Source organism: Palaemon carinicauda, chromosome 22, assembly GCF_036898095.1.
Source record: "Palaemon carinicauda isolate YSFRI2023 chromosome 22, ASM3689809v2, whole genome shotgun sequence".
Taxonomy (NCBI): Eukaryota; Metazoa; Arthropoda; class Malacostraca; order Decapoda; family Palaemonidae; genus Palaemon; species Palaemon carinicauda.
The window spans coordinates 66028216-66050695 of NC_090746.1; the positions used below are offsets into that span (position 1 = coordinate 66028216).

The window sequence follows — 22480 nt, forward strand, 5'->3', positions numbered from 1 at the left end:
ACTTACAACAACTACCTCCAATCCCACCACCCCCACCAAGATGGAACCAGGACCTAGCAGACTGGGTCTGCTTTCAAACAACCATAGAGGAATGGGCAATCAGCTACGCTCCTCCAGAGGACATAGACCAACTAGAAAAAGACCTAGTTGAGGCCTTTCACAATGCAGCCAACAGAGCTATGCCACTAAAAACAACACAAGGTAGTTACACTTACAAAGACTCCTGGTACTACTGCCCAGAAGTCAGAAGACTAAAAACCAGACTAAACAGAGTCACAAAAATATACAGAAGAAGATCCACAGTAGAAAACAGAGAGCTACTACAAACAGTCAAAACTGAAACAAATGAAAGAATCCATGAAATCAGAATTGAAAAATGGATGGAATGGTGTTCAAGCCTGTCAGGATACACCAATCTAACTCAGCTTTGGAAATGGCTAGGCAGAGTAGCCGGAAAAAAGAGAAAGACACCAATTGCCACACACCCACACCCACATGAGGAGGCTGAAAGAATTGCAACATCCTTTGCAAACAGAACACTGTCAATCAATCTCTCCCCCGAAACCAGAATGCAACAAGAGCAACTGGCACCATCAAGATGGGAAGAGATCAACACAGCCTGCCTTCAGCAGGATGACACAGACACCCCATACACAGTTGAGGAACTAAGAGCAGTACAAAAGACAGGGAAAGACACTGCACCTGGAGCTGACAAAATCACCTACACAATGATCAAACACATGGGTCCAGCAGGAGAAACTGCATTCCTAAGATTACTAAACAAAACACACCTAGAGCACATAAGGCCTCAAACCTGGAGACAACAAGATACACAGCCAATCCCCAAGCCAAAGGATCCAACAAATCCCAGGCCAATAGCCTTGGTATCCTGTATAGAAAAAACAGGAGAAAAAATGGTCTTAAACAGATTAAAGTACAAAATTGGCCCCCTAAACAAGCAGCTATATGCATATCAGGAGGGAATTGGAACCTCTGAATGCATCACAGATGTATTAAGCTGCATAAATCAGAACAAGGCAACAATAGTCTTCATAGACTTTGAAAAAGCCTTCGAGCTTGCAAGCCCAGTTGCAGTGCTGCAATCAGTAGCCAAAAAAGGAGTCAAAGGACACCTACTAGCATGGACTAAAAACTACATGCTAGGAAGGCAAGCCAGAGTCAAATTTCAAGGAGTGATATCCACATATCATGAATTGGAAAATGGTACGCCACAAGGAGGAATTCTAAGCCCCCTCCTTTTCAACATCCTCATGGAAAATATAGCCTCACTTCAGCTACCTGAAGGAGTTAATATATTTATCTATGCAGATGATGTATGTGTAATAGCTCGAGGGCCAGTCAGGACAATAAAAATGCAAAGAGCACTCAATGCCATCAGCCACAAATCCAATGAGCTTGGACTAAAAATTAACATTGCCAAAACAAAAGCAATGACAATCAAAGCCCCAAACCCCGTACAACCACTCACAATAGGAATGGAACCCCTAGAATGGGTGGACCGATACACATACCTCGGGGTAATAATAGACAAACAGCTCACTTTCAAGCAAGAGATAAAAAATCTCAAGGAAAGAACAAATGCCAGAAATGCAGCTATGAGATATATGTGCAGGCTCAAGGATGGAGCAAATGAACACATCCAAAAGAAATACTATCTAGCCTGTTCCAGATCACTAGTAGACTATGCCGCCCCAACACTCCTGGGACTAACAGATCTACAAACAAGCACAATTGAAGTGATTCAAAACAATGCCATGAGGCTCATGTTGGGTGCCCCAATGTGGACAAGACTTTGCAACCTAAGGTTGGAAACCGGACTACCAACCCTCGAAGACAGAATTGCACTAAGAAATGCAAGCATAGTTGCAAAGATGTTCCTCTCAGACAGAGACTCAATCACCAAAAGACGAGTAAGAGAGGAACTATCCAAACATCCTGAAGTACAAACCCCAGATTCTTATGGCAAAGACCATAGCGATAACATCAAAAGACTTGGCCTTACAGAAACAATCCTACAATTAAAACCTGACACAGCACAAAGTACTATACACATTCCACCATGGAAAAAACAAGTTGCTAAATTCAACTACACCAAACTCCCAAGGGCAAAAGAAAACTGCACAATAGAAGAACTCAGAAACGCAGCAGAAGCAGCTATAACCTCAGTAGAAACAACAGGGGCACAGATCTACTATACTGATGGTACAGTAGATCCTGGAACCCAAACAGCAGGAGCGGCAGTTCACTCCTGCAAGTTCACAGCTTGCTGGAGAACATCCAACAATGTCTCCACCCTGCAGACAGAGCTTGTCGCAATACAGCAAGCATTAAAATACTCTATTGAAAATGAGGAAGGACCAGTAGTCATCCATACTGACTCACGATCCTCAGTGCAGGTCCTACAGCAGGACAAAAACAAAGAAAACAAATCCCTGATAGCGGACATTAAAATCCTCTTACATCAACATAATGAAAGAAACAGACTAGTAACTATAAACTGGATCCCCAGTCACATCGGGATACCAGGGAATGAAAAGGCTGATGAGCTAGCCAAAAGCACCAAACACATTCACAATGTACAGGTGCACATACAGCCTGCACTGCAACAAATCAAAAGCAAAATAAAGACACAGCTCAAGAACAACCTAATCAAGGAACTACATATGAGGATAGAGAATGGCTCTCCCTCTGCAACATGGTACAAATGGGCATCGGAACTAGAACCCCCTCCCATAGACAGATACACCCCAAGAAAACTGGCAGTATGCATACACAGACTCCGGCTGGGTTACAAAGCAAACTGGGAACTCCTAGATGACATCCAGACAAGGTGTGAACACTGTGATGTCATACCACAACAACCTCTCCTGCACTACCTACTAGAATGCAGAGAAACAGCACAGCTACGAGGTGATCTACTTGTAGACATCAACACACCACATGCCATGAAAGAGGCAGCCACACTGGCAAAAGCAATTGTCGAAAGCATAGACACACATGCACAGTTGCTTTCAACACTACCTCCACCAAGGTAAGACCTCCTCATTCCATGCACCATCTCATTCCCCTCATTGTAAGGCTCTATTCACATCACCCCCTTTCACTTCTCAACTAATCTACCACTTAAAAATCTCTCTGCAGGGACCCTAGGGAGTAAAGGGTTGGACAACCCCACCTGCACAATTTTTCTCTAATCTTCAAAAGCCTTACACCCCCACTTTTCAAACTACCACTATCCGAGAAATGATGGCCCTCTACCACTACCACCATCATCCTTACCCTATCCACATCATTTTCTACTACTAAAAACCTTTCAAATTTCCATTAATGCAACTACCTTATAAATTTTTACAGATCACCTACGGGCCAACCAAGGGAAAGGCCCGTGCCAACAACAAGTGTTGGCTTTAATACCCCAACAACAACAACAACAAATAAAGTATCAGTTGATCTTGGTGACGCTTGTCTCACTGTCCTTACAACCATAATGTAACCAAACCAACCCCAGAGACACTGTAGTCGTATAGTGTGTAGGCTACCATGACTATAGCTAGCAGTAGTCGGATATTGCCGCAACAATTGTGAATGTGTTTATATCAATCGAACTTACGAAGGTAGATAGAAGGTTTTGGAAAGAATGAATTATATATTAAGTGTGAAAAATGATAGTTTTAAATTTGAATGATATGTGTATTAGCAATGATTTTGCAATAAGGGTGTGGGTTTGTCAAATAAGCCGCATGACATAGCCTTGGTTTTTGTTATAAAAATTTATAGGAAAGAGAAAATGGCCAATTCATCTTGCCTTTGGTCAGTCAAATATAAGCCACTGATGTATCAATCATAATACATGCAGATATTCCAATCGTTGCAGTTTTTTTTTCATCAGTACTCGAGACCAATAAGCATTAGCGTTTAAGAGAAGCATAGGCCTATACACTTTTCTGTTGCTCCATATCAGATAGAATTGGTAATGATCAAAATCATTCATTTATTCGGGATTTTACTAGATAGGGGAGATATTCTATCACTACAAGAATTTTGACATGGAAAAATATAGAATGGCATATGGGTAAGGACTATGAAATTAATCAGATGCAGTGTTAACTGCAGCGTTTTAAATTGTGCCATTCAATAGTTATAGAAATCTTGTGCAAGTGCTTCAAGATATATGGAAGATATGTGAATGCTAGAATCGAGCAATTGAAAAGCTAATTCTGGTTATATTGATAATTTGTTTGATATAATTAATTCAAATTTTTAATCTGGAGATGTGCTTCTAAGGAGACTTCTAAATTGACGGTTTAAATAAGATCATGCAAGTAATAAGATCTTTGGAAGTAGAATTACATAAATTCGCTATTGGACTTTTTTATTTGGGGAATATATGTTGCGAGTCTCAAGTAAAATCAATACTGTATAGAGTATCCGTTTGAAGGCACATGGAAATGAGTTATACTCGTGGACGAATATTATTTTTCTTTTTTTTCATGAACGAAAAGGATTGAATTGGCTCTGAATCAGTTACGGTGACGAGTTAATTGTAGAAAAAAAGTGTTAAAAGATAATGGTTTTAAAACCTTACCGTGTTCCCGAATGCGAAGGCAATATCAGTTGCATAATTTATCTCTCGCGTTCTGTTGCCATAGTTATTTTCATTAATATTCGCTTAATTTATTATTTATCGAGTATTCCCATACGTCTGGCAGAGATACTCAGTGTTACCAGATCTCGTTTGCCATTTGACGCTAAATACAGTACTATATATAATTATTCTAGTTGGATTACAAAATTACGTTTATTTTATGCTTAAATATTTCATTTCCATGCGGAATACAAATATATAACAAAAGTACAACTGGACAATAATAAGTATTTGACACTTCTAATCAAGACGTGACTGGATATCAAACAAAATTTTATCTTTTTTTTTATTTTACCAAAATAGAAAATCAGATCAATAGAAAATCACAGTCAGTTATTACAAAATATACTCTCTCTCTCTCTCTCTCTCTCTCTCTCTCTCTCTCTCTCTCTCTCTCTCTCTCTCTCTCTCTCTCTCTCTCTCTCTCTCTCCTACTACTACTACTACTACTACTGCACTGCAAGTTTTAGGCTACTACTTCTACTACAGTAGTAGTAGTAGTAGTAATAGTAGTAGTAGTAGTAGTAGTAGTAGTAGTGGCTGTGGCTGCTATTACTAATGAACTTTACAGAAAAGGTTTGGCAAGAATATCTGACAGGGAGGAATAATGATAATGATAATGATAATGATAATGATGATGATGATGAGAGAGAGAGAGAGAGAGAGAGAGAGAGAGAGAGAGAGAGAGAGAGAGAGAGAGAGAGAGAGAGAGAGAGAACTAGCATATGAAGGACGGACCTTCAGTTGTAGTGGAGCTTGAGGGAAAGGTTGATTCCCGGGGTCTTTTTAAATTCTTTACTTCTTACAAGTGCTAGTACATTGATAGGTACGCCAAACTGGTACCCTTTTACAAGGAAGAAACTACGAGTTTCACATAAAAATAAGGGGAGCAACACCGTTTAACCTCTTGACTGATCCTTGCCGACTTGAAGAGCCTCTGACTCCTATGTTACGCCTCCTGCGTATGCACACTCGATCCTACACAATCTCAACTACTATTTTGAGGAGATGAAAACCAATTCGTTTATTCAGTCCAATAATCGTCAAGAGAATTACCATTCAGTTAAATGAAGTATTTCTGTCATTACGCATGCATAAATAACTAAGTGAATGGCGTTTCCAGAGATTAATATCCAAATGAAAAATAAGAAATTTGATAGGCAGCAAGTTTTTGTCCAGCAAATTAAGATGAGAGTCTGCAGCTGAGGACCAGGCAGAAGAACAATACTCGAAACAAGGCAGAATTAAAATATTTCTTCAGAATGGATTGATCACCGAAAATCTTAGAAGAATTTCTCAATAAACCAATTTTTTGTGTAATTGAAGATGAAACAGACTTAATGTGTTTCTCAAAAGAAAGTTTACAATTAAGAATCACACCTGAAATTATAAAGGAACTGTCATTATAGTTAAAGAAACATTAACAATGCAGATATTTGTATGTTGACGAGCCATTTTCTTCGACCTACTTACAACCTACACTTTGAGTTTAGTTAGGATTCAACTTCATGCACCATAATTTGTACCATCCACTAATTCTAGCTATATCTCTAATAAGGAATAGCTCCAGATCTACATTCCAGAGATGGAATTGAGGAAAAGAGAGTAGTATCATCTATATATACGAGTTTGTTTTCTAGGCCAAACCACATTTCATGTGTTTAGAGTATGAAAAGCAATGGGCAAAGAACACTACCGCAAGGAACACCAGTTATCACATTCCTGTTACTTACTGTGGTGCCCATCATCTACTACCCTGCAATCTATTCCTTAAAAATTCTATAGGCTAATGGTGCTAAATTAGACCCACCTACTTCAAACTGTTTGAGTTATTCAAGCAAGGATCTCATGATTAACAAGGTAACACTAAAATTGACGCCAACCATGCGAACTTCCTGACCAAAATCAATTGATTCTCTCATTCATGTATTAGGATCAACATAGCCAATCCCGTAACGGGTGTAACAACTCACCAAAAATAGATCTGGTAACATTGCTATTCCTCTCTCGACACCAAAGCCTTTGCTAGAACTTCTGAGACCGTCTTATCAGGGTTTGAGTCACTACAGATATTAGGCTCGCCCACAATCAGCTCAGGACAAGTCAGATCTTTCCAGAGTTGCCAATTTAGCGCCTATTGAAAAATCTAGAATAGGCCTAATCATTGAACAGTACTAGCGTTTTTTAGCGCACATGATGTATCAATAAAATAGTTATTGATATTTTGATTTCCTAGTAATCATAATTTTTTCCCTAATACTTCTATTTTTGCATGAAACTATTTCTTCTGCCGTTGCATTAGGCTACGATATGAATAAAACGCAACATGTCGTATACGAGGGGAAATTACTTTACAAGTCACAGAATTATATGCGCAGTACAGATCTTAGACTGGGAAATATACTACGCTTTCGTCATTCATTACATAATCAAGGCGCTGTTGTAAGATTTTGTATTGATAGGAGAACCATGTCTTTCAATAAGTGTTCTTAATAATACATATTATGTTACAAGTAACTACACTTACTATTCCAACACAGATGTATGAACACATAATATTGTATATATATATATATATATATATATATATATATATATATATATATATATATATATATATATATATATATATATATATATATGTGTGTGTGTGTGTGTGTGTGTGTGTGTGTGTGTGTGTGTGTGTGTGTGTACGACATTAAAGCAATTGAAATTAATCACCACAGTGACAGCGACTAAATTTATGATATTTCCAAATGCTTAGAATTCCCATAATTTGTGTAAATCCATCAGCTCTATTAGATAATGTCATTTATTTGTATTTTTTAGTGATTATCGAACACTTTAGTAGGAATTTATTAATTTTAATTGAAATATTTCAAATATATTTTTATTTGCTTGTTATGATTAGGCCTTGGCTTCCATTCTACATAAATTATCCAATTGATTAATTCTATATTATCCATTATTTGCATTATGCCGTTTAACACTACCGTATGCTCGAAATAATTCTATGCTGAAAAGACTAGCAACTCTATAAAGAATTAGCGCAAATCTAGCGCACAACTGAAGTAGACCTGGCGCAAGATAAGACGTATCAGTGATTCAGTAGTTGGCAACAGTGATGAGTTTAGTAACCAGAAAGACATAGACGTAAGTAGTTCATCGCTGTGCGCTCCATCCCCATACTAAATATTCAATAATTTTGTCTTTCTAAAGTGATTATAGTATACTACAGTAAACAGTGTAGGAAATGCCAAAACGTGGTCGTGCTTACAAGAAACTCTTGGCTAATTTAGCAAAAGGACGGGCAAAATTTGCTAGACTAAGGAGAGCACATTTAGAGGCGCGAAAAGCGGAATATGTGACTGCCAATGGATTGGACGCAGATAGTATGATAGAATATGAAAAGTGTTCGTTAAGGGACTATGGTCCAGAAAATAATATAAAGATAGAAGGAAGGGCTCACTATCAAGATCTTAATTTAGACAAAACAGAAGTAAATGGTTCTTTTATCTCTGATGTCGGGGCGAGTCTAGCAAAATGCCGCTTCATAGGTAAGGAGATACATCCAAGACACTGTAATTGTTTTATAGTTAAAAATAATTACGTATTATGATAAAGTATCAAAATCAAGCTATTGATGAGACACACGGACTTTAGGGAGTTCTGCTTCACTAGGGGTTTGGGGTTGGGGAGCTTGGTGTCATTAAAACCGTAAGAAACGACCAAAATTTGAAGTATGGACTACTGTGAATGTTTGAATTTATTTTTTAATACTTTAGCTCTGATGTTTTTTCTAGTGTCATAGTTTTTTGTTACCATGTGCCAAAAAAAACACATGTAGCCTACCTTTACGGCTGTTTTTTTTTTCTTATTTTTACTTCCAATGTTTATAACTTTTTTTTAGGCCAGTTTTAAATGTGAATATACCACTGAAAAGAGTGAAAACTGCAAATTTTTATCTGCAGGTAGAATTTTTATAAATTGATGAAGAATCGTGAAAATTCAGATTTCTGATACAAAAAAATTACTAATTACTAACCAGTTGCCTTTTTATTACAAAAAAAAAATCCAGATTATTTTTCTTTAATACACTTTCTATATAGTGAGTCTCATTTCAATGGCTGTAAAGATGAAGGATAAATATGTGACACTTTAATTTCTAGCCAAATACATGAATCATATATTTTTCCTACTCGTCTTTTGTTTTATCCATTCCTGACCATGAATATTGGGACAAACTTTCCGTTCACGAGTTATCCCTATCCTACTTCCCTTATATGTAGGCTTATAATAATTAAAGGGATGGATCCCTGTGGAAAACCAGGTTTTTTTTTTTTTTTTTTTTTTTTTTTTTTTTTTTTTTTTTTTTTTGTCGGGGGAAACTCCAAATAGAGGGATTTGCAGAAATATTAATGGTCAGAAATACATAATGATCAGAAGCTGACCAGTTGGAAATTATAGATGGTTCGTGTAAGCGGCGTGAAATTAAAGTATCGTAACAATACGTTCCTCAAACACTATCTCATTCCTACTCTGTTCAGGCAAGTGGTATGTGAATGTGCTACACACAATGTCCCCGTGGGGCTGTTCTATAATTTGCATAACGTCTCTCCAAAAGTCTCTGATATTCTGTGACTCTTTCACTCGCAAGTAAATATCTCACTGCTCCTCTTCTGACAATTGGTACATAGATGAGCTGCCAATCATGTGGGTTATTATTTCGGGGATATTTTTGACTTTCATATGAACAACAGCAGCTACATACTGAACAGTGTGTGTTTGAAACATAATTAGTGACCGGAACAAATGAAATTATACTAATTCTTTAAAACATTTGGGAACCTAAGTATTGATATTTAGAAGCTTTTTTCTGAATGGTTCAAAATGCCAACTAATGATTGCGTCATACAAAAAGCTACTTAAAGCACAGTAACTTGCAATCAGTATCTCAAAAGTAAACAATGAACTCGGGTGTTTGTTTTCTGCAATTAAGTTCTCTTTGAACACTTAATTACCATTGTTCAAGTGCCACTCAGAATCGAAATCTTTAACTGTGGAGTTGGTTAAGAATATTTCTTTACATAATTACCCTTTTTGTTCTGTGAATTGCATGGAAATGTGAAAATTTTATATATGATATGTTTAAGAGCCATCTAATGATCAATTTTGATTTTATGAAGAAAATTTAGAAAACATAAAATAGACACTTTATTTGGTAAAAATATATGATAATCCAACATTTAGCCAAATACACGAACAATATATTTTTCAAACTGGGAATCTCGTGTTGTGCCCATTCTTAAATATGAATATTGGAGTAACTCACCAATGAGTTTACTAAATCTCCATCCTAGAAAAACAATTGTGGGGAATCCCTGTGGAAAACTGGGTCTCTTGTATGGGGAATAAAAAAAATGGTGATTTGCAGCCATATTGATTGTCAGAAATGCATAAAATACAGAAGAAAACCAGATAGAAAAAAAAACTTGTGGGTGTTGTTGGTGGGAAGTTGAAGTATAATTACCTCTAATTTATATCAAATCCCTCAAATGGTCTTTGATCCGCCGTGGCTTACTTCACTTGCAAATAAACATGACCTCACTGCTCCTCTGTTCTGGCAAGCAGTACATGATTGTGCTGGACACATCAACCATGTTGGTATTTATTTCTGTTATTGTTTCACATTTCATATGAGGAACAATATGAGGATTAGCGAATGTTTAAGATAATATAAATAACTGAAATAGATATGATGCCGTTAAAGCCGTTAAATTTCGAAATAGCTTCAACTCCCTTTTGGGAGTCGTCCTCTTGTTACAGTAGCCATGTTGAAACCAAGATCTGCATATATAGGCTGGAACTAGTTGCTGTTCGTATCAGTAATTGATATTCTGATAGTCGATAACGAAGTATTGATATAGATTGTGAGGTATCGATTCAAGTACAGTGCTTTCTAAAAACAAATCAAACTTATCTGCTGTAGTACCAAAAATCATTCATAATTACTATAATTTGTTGTAAATAAAACAATCACGAATCACCTCTTAATTCTGTTTGCAATGTAGACTTGATAATCTCATTGCATAAGGACGAAAATTCGAAAGAAGTTGTGAACTAAACGGACAGACAAAGTCAGCTATTGATGTTATCAACATTCTCTGTGGTCATGGCAACCAACATGTATTAGGATCTATATGTGTCGATTGCCTTATAACTGTATACAATCGAGTAAATGAGAATGAATATGGTAGCATGTTCCCACTGATGGAAAAGATATGTTAAGGATATTCTCCTTGGGTCGATGGGGAGACAAAGAAAACCAAAATTAGGCTTGACAGAAAATTGAGTTCGTTAAAAACTGAAAGTGCGTCAGTGGAATACAAAACTGAAAGTGAAGATATACTTATTTATTAAAGAAAAAAACTGAACGCTATCTTTAAAAAAATCTAGGAAGCAACAACAAACAATTTCCAAAATAGTGTAATGGAAAATGTAAATAAAAAGAAGGCTTTCGGATGGGTATAGCGACCGAGAACTGGATAATAAATTTCTAGAATTCTTTAAAAGCAAAATAGAAAACACAATTGGGTTTTTACAGGTATTCCAAATCAGATTAGTGCTGTATCAGATATACAGATAAGATTAAGAAGATTTGATTATGTAACAAAATAAATTAAGTCATCAGGATTATCAAGAGCTAATTGAAAACAAATCGTGCGATTGATCTACAGTAGTCTTGCAGACTTAATTACAAGAATAGTAAATCTCAGTATTGATGAGTGTAAGCTTCATAGCTTTATGAAAATGGATATAGTTAAACTGATTCTGTAAAGTTTTCTGGATTATATCAGAAATTTAGTTCACACAGGCTTATTTTGAATGTAGGCCTATTCGTTGTTACAAAAGTGCTATAGAGTATGTAATTCTGGAACTAGTTGGTCACTTAGAATGAATCGAAGCATTGCCAGGTAACCAGTCAGCATGCAGACAATTATATTTTACAGACACAGATATATGCTCTGTTGTAAATGATTTGCTGGAAATGATCGACGAGAACAAGCGTGGTGTCTTTATATTATACTCGATGTTAGTGCCGCTTTTGATACAGATGTGCATGAACTGCTACTTAATGAATTACAGTCCACTGCTATTGGATATCAAGTTTGGTTACCTAAAAGTCTACTTGGTTGACAAAAACTACTGTGTACAAATTGGAAACTCTCATTCATCATATGAACCATTAAACAGAGTGTACTGGGCCCAGTCTTATTGTGTATCTACACTATCGGTTTATCAAAAGTACTACAGATATATGAAGTGAAGTTTAAACTATTTGCAAATGATACCCAATTTGACTCCCCCACAAATGACACTGCTGATACTGCTGTAACTTTAAACCAGGTTCTTATCAGTGTTAGGGAATGGATGACAGTTGAGCTACTAAATCCAGATGAAAATAAAACTGCTTTTACGGTGGTTGGAGAGAATAACAACTTAAGAACCTGGGGGTGACATCTAAATGGATATTATTAACAGCCTGGTTCTGATATTTAGTACAGTTCGTGACCTAGGTGTAACACTTGCCAGTAATGCCTCTTATTGCTCAAGTAAATAATGTATGAAATGCTGGATATCATCTTAAGAACATTGCTTTTGTAAAGAAGTATCTGGGTGATTATACTGTAAAGCCTTGAGATCATCTATGTTATTACCAGAATTGACTACTGGAACTCCATGTGTCACAATCTACCCAAAGTGCAACTTGAAAAATTATATAATATACACAGAAGAAGAAGACTAATAAAAGACGTCACACCCCGAGAATGAATTACTATACTAATTGAATTACATTGACTGCCTATTAAAGCTACAATAAAGTTAAAGACATGTGCAGTGATTTTTTCAAATTATTAGAACTGGACATCCTAAATATCTAAGGAAATTGGTATACATCGTGCAGCTAACGAATGGTGTCAACACAAAAATTGTTATAGATGGTCTCAAGCTACGGGAGCCAAGTTATAGAAGCACTGTTAGGTTCTTGAGCTCTCAAATATGCAGCCCAAAAACTATGTAACAAGCTCTCACTCTACATCGGAAAGACCGCCGATATTAAGTCTCTCGTGAAAAATAGGACTTTTTTGTTTTGTAATTTCTTCAATCATGTGGATTTGAAAATTGACGTGGAATACGCTGTGATACTCTAAATACCCGAGAATGTATACGACAAACATAACTTACACGTCTTGTAGTGCGTAGGATTTCCTTGTGTTATACGACCGGGAAAACTGCCCGAATGGTAAAAAGAAGTAAAGTAATGATTACTTCATATCTAAAAGAAAAAACAATGTATGTAATTGTATATATGTCTTGATAGTGAATAATGTGAATTATAAGTGGAATTGAGTTTGATTCTGCCATTCTGGGCCATAAAAACCCCAACATTGTGCTGGACTCGTCAACCATGTGGAACATTAAGGTTTAAAGGCCATTCATGAATGGTAGAGGCAAGGGACAGTGACATTACCCTAGAAATTATATATATATATATATATATATATATATATATATATATATATATATATATATATATATATATATATATATATATATATGATCAGCGTTCAATTAAGCCCCTTCTCCACCCAAGCTATGACCAGGAGGGGTCAGGCAATGGCTGGTGATGACTTCACAGGTGGACCTTTAGGCTACACAACAACTCTCCCACCTAATTCTTAGCTGACAACGTTGGTGATGTTGCAGATACTACAATGAATTATCAAGCTTGGCTGGGCTCGAACCTCAGTCAGGGACGTTTCCAATAGACCACCACAATTGCAAAATTAACAATACCCTACGGAACGGAGAGTGTTTTAGATCTTATCAATTACCGAAATAGATGTGATTACACTAAATTTCGAAATAAATTGAGCTCGCCTGTGGTAGATAACTCTGCTAAAGATAAGCCTACAGATTACACCTTGTCTAAAACATAAATATTGCCTCTTTGTCTTTGGTTGCCACGCAGACGGAGCCACAGGCATTTACAAATAGCGCATGTGCTGTAACGAACTACCTATCTCCAACAAGTAAACAGTAGACTTATAACAATAAGATGGTGTTCACTTGGTAGTCGATCGATACTTAAGTTATTATGCTAAGCTCCCTTTGGTCGTACAGAAAAAAATAACTCTAGCTCTTCAATCTCTTATAGCGAATTTCAGTTTCGTTAGAAATTAAAATATCCTATATTATCATTTTTCTGGATTAAGTGATACGTAAAATATAAGATGAAGTAGTCGCATTCAAATGTGTACAATTCAAAGGAAATTATAAAAAAAAAATGGCAGGAAACGATGTAGGCCCATGTTGGTTTCATTGTAGTGTATTACATGGCAATGTAACCTAGGATACCAACTACTTTTTCTTATAGGAAAAATTACGCTCCCTTCGAAAATAACACTCGTTCCCGTCGCAAATGAATAGTTTCAGAAATATATATACATCTATATCCTCCGATAATGGGGGACCCCCAGTGGGAACTCGGGGTTTTGGGTGGGGAAAACATACTGGGGAATCGATATATAATCGTAAATCAATCCTTTTCTTCTCTATACATTTCCTTCTTGTATGTATTATAACCGTAGGAAAATACTGTAAAGTATACAAGGAGTAGCTTACCAGGATGAAAAATAGAACCGACCATGGAATCTAGCCCATTGGTTAAGTGTGGTCTGATAAATATTCAATCGGTGGGAATAAAATAAAGATTAGAAATCTTATTAACGAAATGCAATTAGATTTATGCTTATTAACGGAAACTTGGTTGCAGGGAAATATTAGTGACAACTCAAAGATTCAGGAGATGACGCCATGTACTCACGATTTCCACCACGTACCAAGAAAGGACAAAACTGGAGGAGGAGTGTGTGTCTTTGTGTCGAAACCCTTCTCTAGTGTTTCTATCATGAATGAAATAGTATTTGAAACGTTTGAGTATATCTGTTTAAAACGGACAAGAAACAATAAGGTATTGAATATAATATCATTATATAGACCACCAGGGAGTAATATGACGAAATTCATTGAAGAATTTAGTATTCTTGTGGGTGTGGTGGACGATATTAAAAATACATTAATTGGTGGAGACTTCAACTGTTGGGTAGATGATGATAATGATAATAAGGCTAAAGAACTCAAGGAAGTACTTGAGATGTTTAATTTAATAAACAGTGTTTTGGTATCAACGTCAGTAGGTGGTCATACACTCGACTTGGTCATATGTGGAAAAGACTCAGACCTAATAAAAAAACCTTGAAGTGGAACCAGACTTTGAGATCTCAAAAACACATAAACTCGTCACCTTTAATGTTAATATAAATTGCACCAGAGTATTGAAAAAATGGATCACATATAGGGAACGGGAAAATTTTGATGCTGAGAATTTTATTGAAGCTAGTGCTTGTGTGAACATATGGTAGACATAGAATGTGTTGGGTGCTATACCAAGAAATACAACGACAATTTTGGAAAAATGTACGATACCATGTGTCCCATAAAGAACAAACAAATAGTGGTACGTGAAAATGTTAGATGGTATAATAGTGAGCTATTAAAGGCAAAAAGACACAGACGTAAGATGGAAGGTAGATGGAAAAGAGCCAAATCCTTACAAGCCAGAAATCTATATAATAAGGCCAGAAATGACTATAACATACTGTTAGAAAAAACAAAAAGAAAATTCTACAATGGCGAATGTAAAAAACCCAATAACATGAAGGACTTTCACAAAAATCTAGATGATTTGATGGGATTAAAGAAAAAATATGTCTTGCCTGACAATGTTTGTGCAGAGAGTTTTGCTATGTTCTTTAATGAAAAAATTGATAAAAATCTATAGAGGTTTCCCCCAAAATCACTTGGAAGGACAGTCAGCTATGCCAGTGAAGGAGGGTAAGAAGTTAATAAAATTTAAGGAAATAAATATTTGCGACTTGTTAAAGGTTATGAGAGAGATGAAGAATACAAGAATACATATTGTGGAAACGACCCTTTCCCAAACAGTTCAATAAGTGAAGTTCCAAACAAGCAAGTTGTATATAATATTTACCTGAACATAATTAACCTAAGTATATCACAATCCTGTTTTCCTAGCTGTGAAAAAAAACTGCGTTGATCAAACCAATTTACAAAGGGAAAGGTGATGTAAACGAGCTAATTTCATATAGGCCCATTTCAAATTTATCCTACATGTCAAAGCTTATTGAAAAAGTCATAAGTGAGCAATTATGGGCGCATATTGACGAATTAGAGGTATTCCCGGAAAATCAATCGGCCTACAGAGCTAATCATTCTACAGAAACTACTTTGTGCTCAATAATGAATGATATGATAGGTCTTCTTGATGGGGGAAAGTGTGGAATTTTAATTATGTTAGATCTTAGTGCTGCTTTTGACACTGTTGTGCACGAATACTTACTTGACGACTTAAAGTCTATTGGAGTGACTGAGGAAGCACTGAAATTTTTGCGAAGTTACTTAGTGCACAGGAAGACTATTGTAGAAGTTTCTGGAAACCGATCTAATGAGAGAATTCTTATGAAGGGTGTACCACAGGGTAGTGTTCTGGGCCCTATCTTGTTTAACATATATACTATCGAGCTATCACACATCTTGAAAAAACAAAAAGTGGGTTTTAAACTATATGCAGATGATACTCAGTTTTACCTCTCAATTTCAACAACACAAGATACAGATAAGAAAATTGATGAGATAATGACTGAAATAAAAACATGGATGCAGTGGAAAAAGCTCAAATTAAATGATGATAAAACAGAATGTATATATAAAAATTGGTGATGCTGATGTTGGGATTGTGCCTGTTATGAAAAATTTGGGTGTACTGATAGACTGTAATTTGTCAATGAGGGACCAAATTGTGAACACAGTGAAAGTGTGTAACTATCACCTGAGAAACATAGCATTTATTAGAAAATATTTAACAGAGGGCAGTACAAAAATTTTAGTGATGAGTCATGTAATATCAAGGCTTGATTATTGCAATTCTCTGTACTACAAATTGCCCAATACACTACTAAAAGCTTCAAAATGTGCAAAACCGGGCGGCTAGACTGATAAAAGGCATTAAACTAAGGGAGAGAATAACTCCTGCATTGATCGATCTACATTGGTTACCTGTTAAGGCTAGAATTGAATTTAAAATTTGCTTGTTGACTCACAAAGCACTTACAAGTGATAAGCCTAAATATCTTCGTGATTGCTTGGTCCCCTACCCTGAAGCTACCAGCGCCGCTGTAAGAGTTAGACATGCTGATGACCCACATAGACTATTTTAAATTAGTGTGAATCATGCAATAGGAGGAAGAACGTTCAGTTATGCTGCACCGAGACTCTTTAACGACCTTCCACTCGATGTCAAGAATAGCAATAATGTGGCAGCTTTCAAGAAAAACCTGAAGACCTATCTTTTTAGAAAGTGTTATAATAGTGACCTGAAAACTATTAAGCCTGAATACAAATGCTAGCGAAAAAAATGATAACGATACAGAGGAAAATATTAACTGGAAAGAAATTATTTTTTCACACACCAAGGCCCACCTGAACAGACCTTTAGTGTTTGGTGGAGGGCGAGAAATAAACCCCTAAAAGTAAAAGTAAGTAACTGTATATATTTGGGAGGAGCCGTTTCTTAGGTTATTTCTTGTAGTAATACAGTAACCAGTGCTGCCAACGCCTGATGTAGATTAAATGTTAGCATTCCATACTTGATGTAGATCAAATGTTAGCATTCCGTGCTAACATTAGCACCCATTTGTACGTACGTTTGTTCGCACCAGTTTCCGGCCTGCGCATATATCACCCCCCTGCGCAGGAGTTTCCCCTCCCAAATTACTCTTTTTATTACCGTATTATTTTCTCATTTTATATTCCCATTCAATATTATTTATCATACATTCCATTTTACCTTCCTATATTGGGTTTATTTGTTTGCTTATTTCCTTTTCGCTTCCCAGTTGCACATAAATACTTGCTCTGGACTAGTTTTTTTATCCAGTTCATTCTCGGTATAATCATCTCATTTTATATTCCCATTCAATATTATTTACCGTTCATTCCATTTTACCTTCCTATATTGTTTTTATTTTATTTATTTTTTTTTTTTGGTTATTTCCTTTTCACTCCTCTGTGTCCCATAAATCCTTTCTCTGGACTAGTTTCTGTATTTAGTTCATTCATGTTTACCCGCTAGTGTTCTTTGTTTTTCCCTTAACCAATCACCATCCTAGGCTTATGCAGATATTTCCCTACCCCCCCCCCCTTTCCTTTATCCCTTTGAGCGGTCTTTTCATACCCTTTGTTAGTTTGTTCCAATGCCCTTCCCGTTGTAACCTTTGATCTGGTGAGACGTTTTACATTACAAGTGCGGTTTCTTTTTTCGTATTTTGCGATGGAGCAAGTTATAGAAACTTGTAGCGGCTGCAGTATTCCGTACCTAAAAGCAGTGGCTCAATTCCATGGTGATTTTTTTTATTCTTCAGGTAATGTTGAGCATTTTCTTAAATCTCACAACGTTATTCCTCAGCGTTTAAAGTGCCCCAAGTGCCGGTCTCTTTTATCTTATAGGGAAGACATTCACATGTTTTATTGCACTTCTGAATCCATCATTCGTAAAACTACGAAGAAACGTCGTTGTGGTTATACCGTTACTGCCTATAAAGGTACTTTTTGGGACAAAAGTCGTCTACCCCCATGGAAGATAATATTATGTGCCAACCACTTTTTGCATAAACATTCGGACCATGAGACCCTCATGGATGGTATCGACATATCTTCGAAAACTATTGTCGATTGGAGAAGTTTCTGTTCGGAGGTTACCGAATACTTCTTCGATAATCAAGAGGCGATTGGTGGTGTCGGAGTTACTGTTGAAATAGACGAAACTCATTTTTGTAAAGCTAAATACAACCGTGGTAGACCGTTAAGTGCCATATGGGTCTTTGGGGGTATTGAGCGTGTGTCCAAGAAATTTTTCATTATCCCTTTAGTTCCCCCCCTTTCTACTAAACGAGATGCTGCTACTCTAATTCCCCTCATCCAGAAGTATATCAAACCTGGTAGTATTATTATCAGTGATAAGTGGCCTGCATACAACTCACTATCGGAAATTGGTTACGTTCATAAGTCTATTAATCATTCGGAACATTTCGTTGACCCCCTAGACCCAACCATCCATACTCAAAATATAGAACGTCTCTGGAGAGAAGTGAAGGAGTGGGTTCAGAGACCTGGGATCAAGACTGAATATTTCAAGCAATATTTTTCCAGGTTCTTTTTTACCCCCTACTATCCAGAACATACGTTACTCCACCACTTTTTCATTACTGCCAGTCGCCTCTACCCTCCTTTGCATACCTAGATGTGATGTATCTGGCGACTGTATTATGATTATCATTGATAGTAATGGTTATAGGTTATAATTTCCTTTTCTATGTTTGCTCCTTTATATGTTTAGCGTGTGTGTATGGTATTACCCAAAATGAATACTATCATATATACACCACAAATCAATTCAATATAACCAACCAGTTTATTTATTGATATGTATATATATATATCTATATATATATATATCATACATACATATACCAAAGGCACTTCCCCAATTTTGGGGGGTAGCCGACAACAACAAGAAACAAAACAAAAAGGGGACCTCTACTCTCTACGTTCCTCCAGCCTAACCAGGGACTCAGCCGAGTTCAGCTGGTACTGCTAGGGTGCCACAGCCCAACCTCCCACATTTCCACCACAGATGAAGCTTCATACTGCTGAGTCCCCTACTGCTGCTACCTCCGCAGTCATCTAAGGCACCGGAGGAAGCAGCAGGGCCTACCGGAACTGCGTCACAATCGCTCGCCATTCATTCCTATTTCTAGCACGCTCTCTTGCCTCTCTCACATCTATCCTCCTATCACCCAGAGCTTTCTTCACATCATCCATCCACCCAAACCTTGGCCTTCCTCTTGTACTTCTCCCATCAACTCTTGCATTCATCACCTTCTTTAGCAGACAGCCATTTTCCATTCTCTCAACATGGCCAAACCACCTCAACACATTCATATCCACTCTAGCCGCTAACTCATTTCTTACACCCGTTCTCACCCTCACCACTTCGTTCCTAACCCTATCTACTCGAGATACACCAGCCATACTCCTCAGACACTTCATCTCAAACACATTCAATTTCTGTCTCTCCATCACTTTCATTCCCCACAACTCCAATCCATACATCACAGTTGGTACAATCACTTTCTCATATAGAACTCTCTTTACATTCATGCCAAACCCTCTATTTTTTACTACTCCCTTAACTGCCCCCAACACTTTGCAACCTTCATTCACTCTCTGACGTACATCTGCTTCCACTCCACCATTTGCTGCAACAACAGACCCCAAGTACTTAAACTGATCCACCTCCTCAAGTAACTCTCCATTCAACATGACATTCAACCTTGCACCACCTTCCCTTCTCGTACATCTCATAACCTTACTCTTACCCACATTAACTCTCAACTTCCTTCTCTCACACACCCTTCCAAATTCTGTCACTAGTCGGTCAAGCTTCTCTTCTGTGTCTGCTACCAGTACAGTATCATCCGCAAACAACAACTGATTTACCTCCCATTCATGATCATTCTCGCCTACCAGTTTTAATCCTCGTCCAAGCACTCTAGCATTCACCTCTCTCACCACTCCATCAACATACAAGTTAAACAACCACGGCGACATCACACATCCCTGTCTCAGCCCCACTCTCACCGGAAACCAATCGCTCACCTCATTTCCTATTCTAACACATGCTTTACTACCTGTGTAGAAACTTTTCACTGCTTGCAACAACCTTCCACCAACTCCATATAACCTCATCACATTCCACATTGCTTCCCTATCAACTCTATCATATGCTTTCTCCAGATCCATAAACGCAACATACACCTCCTTACCTTTTGCTAAATATTTCTCGCATATCTGCCTAACTGTAAAAATCTGATTCATACAACCCCTACCTCTTCTAAAACCACCCTGTACTTCCAAGATTGCATTCTCTGTTTTATCCTTAATCCTATTAATCAGTATTCTACCATACACTTTTCCAACTACACTCAACAAACTAATACCTCTTGAATTACAACACTCATGCACATCTCCCTTACCCTTATATAGTGGTACAATACATGCACAGACCCAATCTACTGGTACCATTGACAACACAAAACACACATTAAACAATCTCACCAACCATTCAAGTACAGTCACACCCCCTTCCTTCAACATCTCAGCTTTCACACCATCCATACCAGATGCTTTTCCTACTCTTGTTTCATCTAGTGCTCTCCTCACTTCCTCTATTGTAATCTCTCTCTCATTCTCATCTCCCATCACTGGCACCTCAACACCTGGAACCGCAATTATATCTGCCTCCCTATCATCCTCAACATTCAGCAAACTTTCAAAATATTCCACCCACCTTTTCCTTGCCTCCTCTCCTTTTAACAACCTTCCATTTCCATCTTTCACTGTCTCTTCAATTCTTGCGCCGGCCTTCCTTACTCTCTTCACTTCTTTCCAAAACTTCTTCTTATTCTCTTCATATGACTGACCCAGTCCCTGACCCCACCTCAGGTCAGCTGCCCTCTTTGCCTCACGTACCTTGCGCTTTACTTCCACCTTTTGCTCTCTATATTTTTCATACTTCTCTATACTATTACTCTGCAGCCATTCTTCAAAAGCCCTCTTTTTCTCTTCCACTTTTACCTTCACTCCTTCATTCCACCATTCACTGCCCTTCCTCATGCTGCCTCCAACAACCTTCTTGCCACATACATCACTTGCAATCCCAACAAAATTTTCTTTTGCTAACTTCCACTCCTCCTCTAAATTACCAGTTTCTCTTACTCTCACCTCGTCATATGCCATTTTCAACCTTTCCTGATATTTACTTTTTACCCCTGGTTTTATTAGCTCTTCAACCCTCACTAGCTCCCTTTTACATCCACCTACTCTATTCCCCCACTCTTTTGCTACAACTAATTTTCCTTCCACCAAAAAATGATCAGACATACCGTTAGCCATACCCCTAAACACGTGCACGTCTTTCAATCTTCCAAACATTCTTTTAGTTATCAACACATAATCCATTAATGCCCTTTCTACTACTCTTCCATTTGCCACTCTTACCCATGTATACTTATTTTTTTTTTTTTTTTGAAAAACGGTTATTTTCTTCCCTTTAAATGTGATGGACATTTTTTTCTTTTTGCCAAACTTAGACTTATGTAGCAAATAATTGATAATTTAATTTATATCAACTAACCCATCACCGCAAAATGAATAGGCCTACATGGCAATAAATATATCACATTTGGTAAAATTTTTTAGATATGCTCAAGTGGTAAAAACACTAAAAAGAGAAAAAAAATCGTCATATGACGTTATATTGTCCACTGAAAATACTCGAAAACACTTTTTATGACGTTGTAAATCATACGTTTAAACTTGCAGCGAATATGTTTGTGTAACAGGTTGGCATAATTTTCTCCATATTTTATATATGGCTGATCAATCTTAACGTTATTATTATTATTATTATTATTATTATTATTATTATTATTATTATTATTATTATTATTATAACTTGCTAAGCTACATCCCTAGTTGGAAAACAGGATGTTATAATCCCAGGAAAATTAAACATTTTAAGAGCAGTAATAATATTAAAATAAACATTTC

At 37.0% G+C, this 22480-nt stretch overlaps 1 protein-coding gene and 1 long non-coding RNA gene across 7 annotated transcripts in view; one reads left to right on the top strand and one right to left on the bottom strand.

The window, feature by feature from the left end:
• Window positions 1-22480, bottom strand: part of LOC137616498 (uncharacterized) — a 74408-nt gene that overhangs the window by 51230 nt on the left and 698 nt on the right. Inside the window, exon 1 of one of the 3 annotated variants that reach the window (XR_011039441.1) lies at window positions 10197-10362. The exons of 1 other annotated variant lie outside the window; for it this stretch is intronic. This is a non-coding gene — a long non-coding RNA (uncharacterized lncRNA). Of the gene's footprint in view, window positions 1-6639; window positions 6736-10196; window positions 10363-22480 lie in introns of those variants that run through there. One more of the 3 variants, XR_011039442.1, reaches the window with a different exon arrangement.
• LOC137616496 (uncharacterized) overlaps window positions 7797-22480 on the top strand; it is a 249094-nt gene continuing 234410 nt past the window's right edge. For 3 of the 4 annotated variants that reach the window (XM_068346311.1, XM_068346313.1, XM_068346312.1), the window contains exon 1: window positions 7826-8223. In XM_068346311.1, the coding sequence (XP_068202412.1) occupies window positions 7920-8223 (304 nt within the window). In that variant the 5' untranslated portion in view covers window positions 7826-7919. The other variant, XM_068346317.1, reaches the window with a different exon arrangement.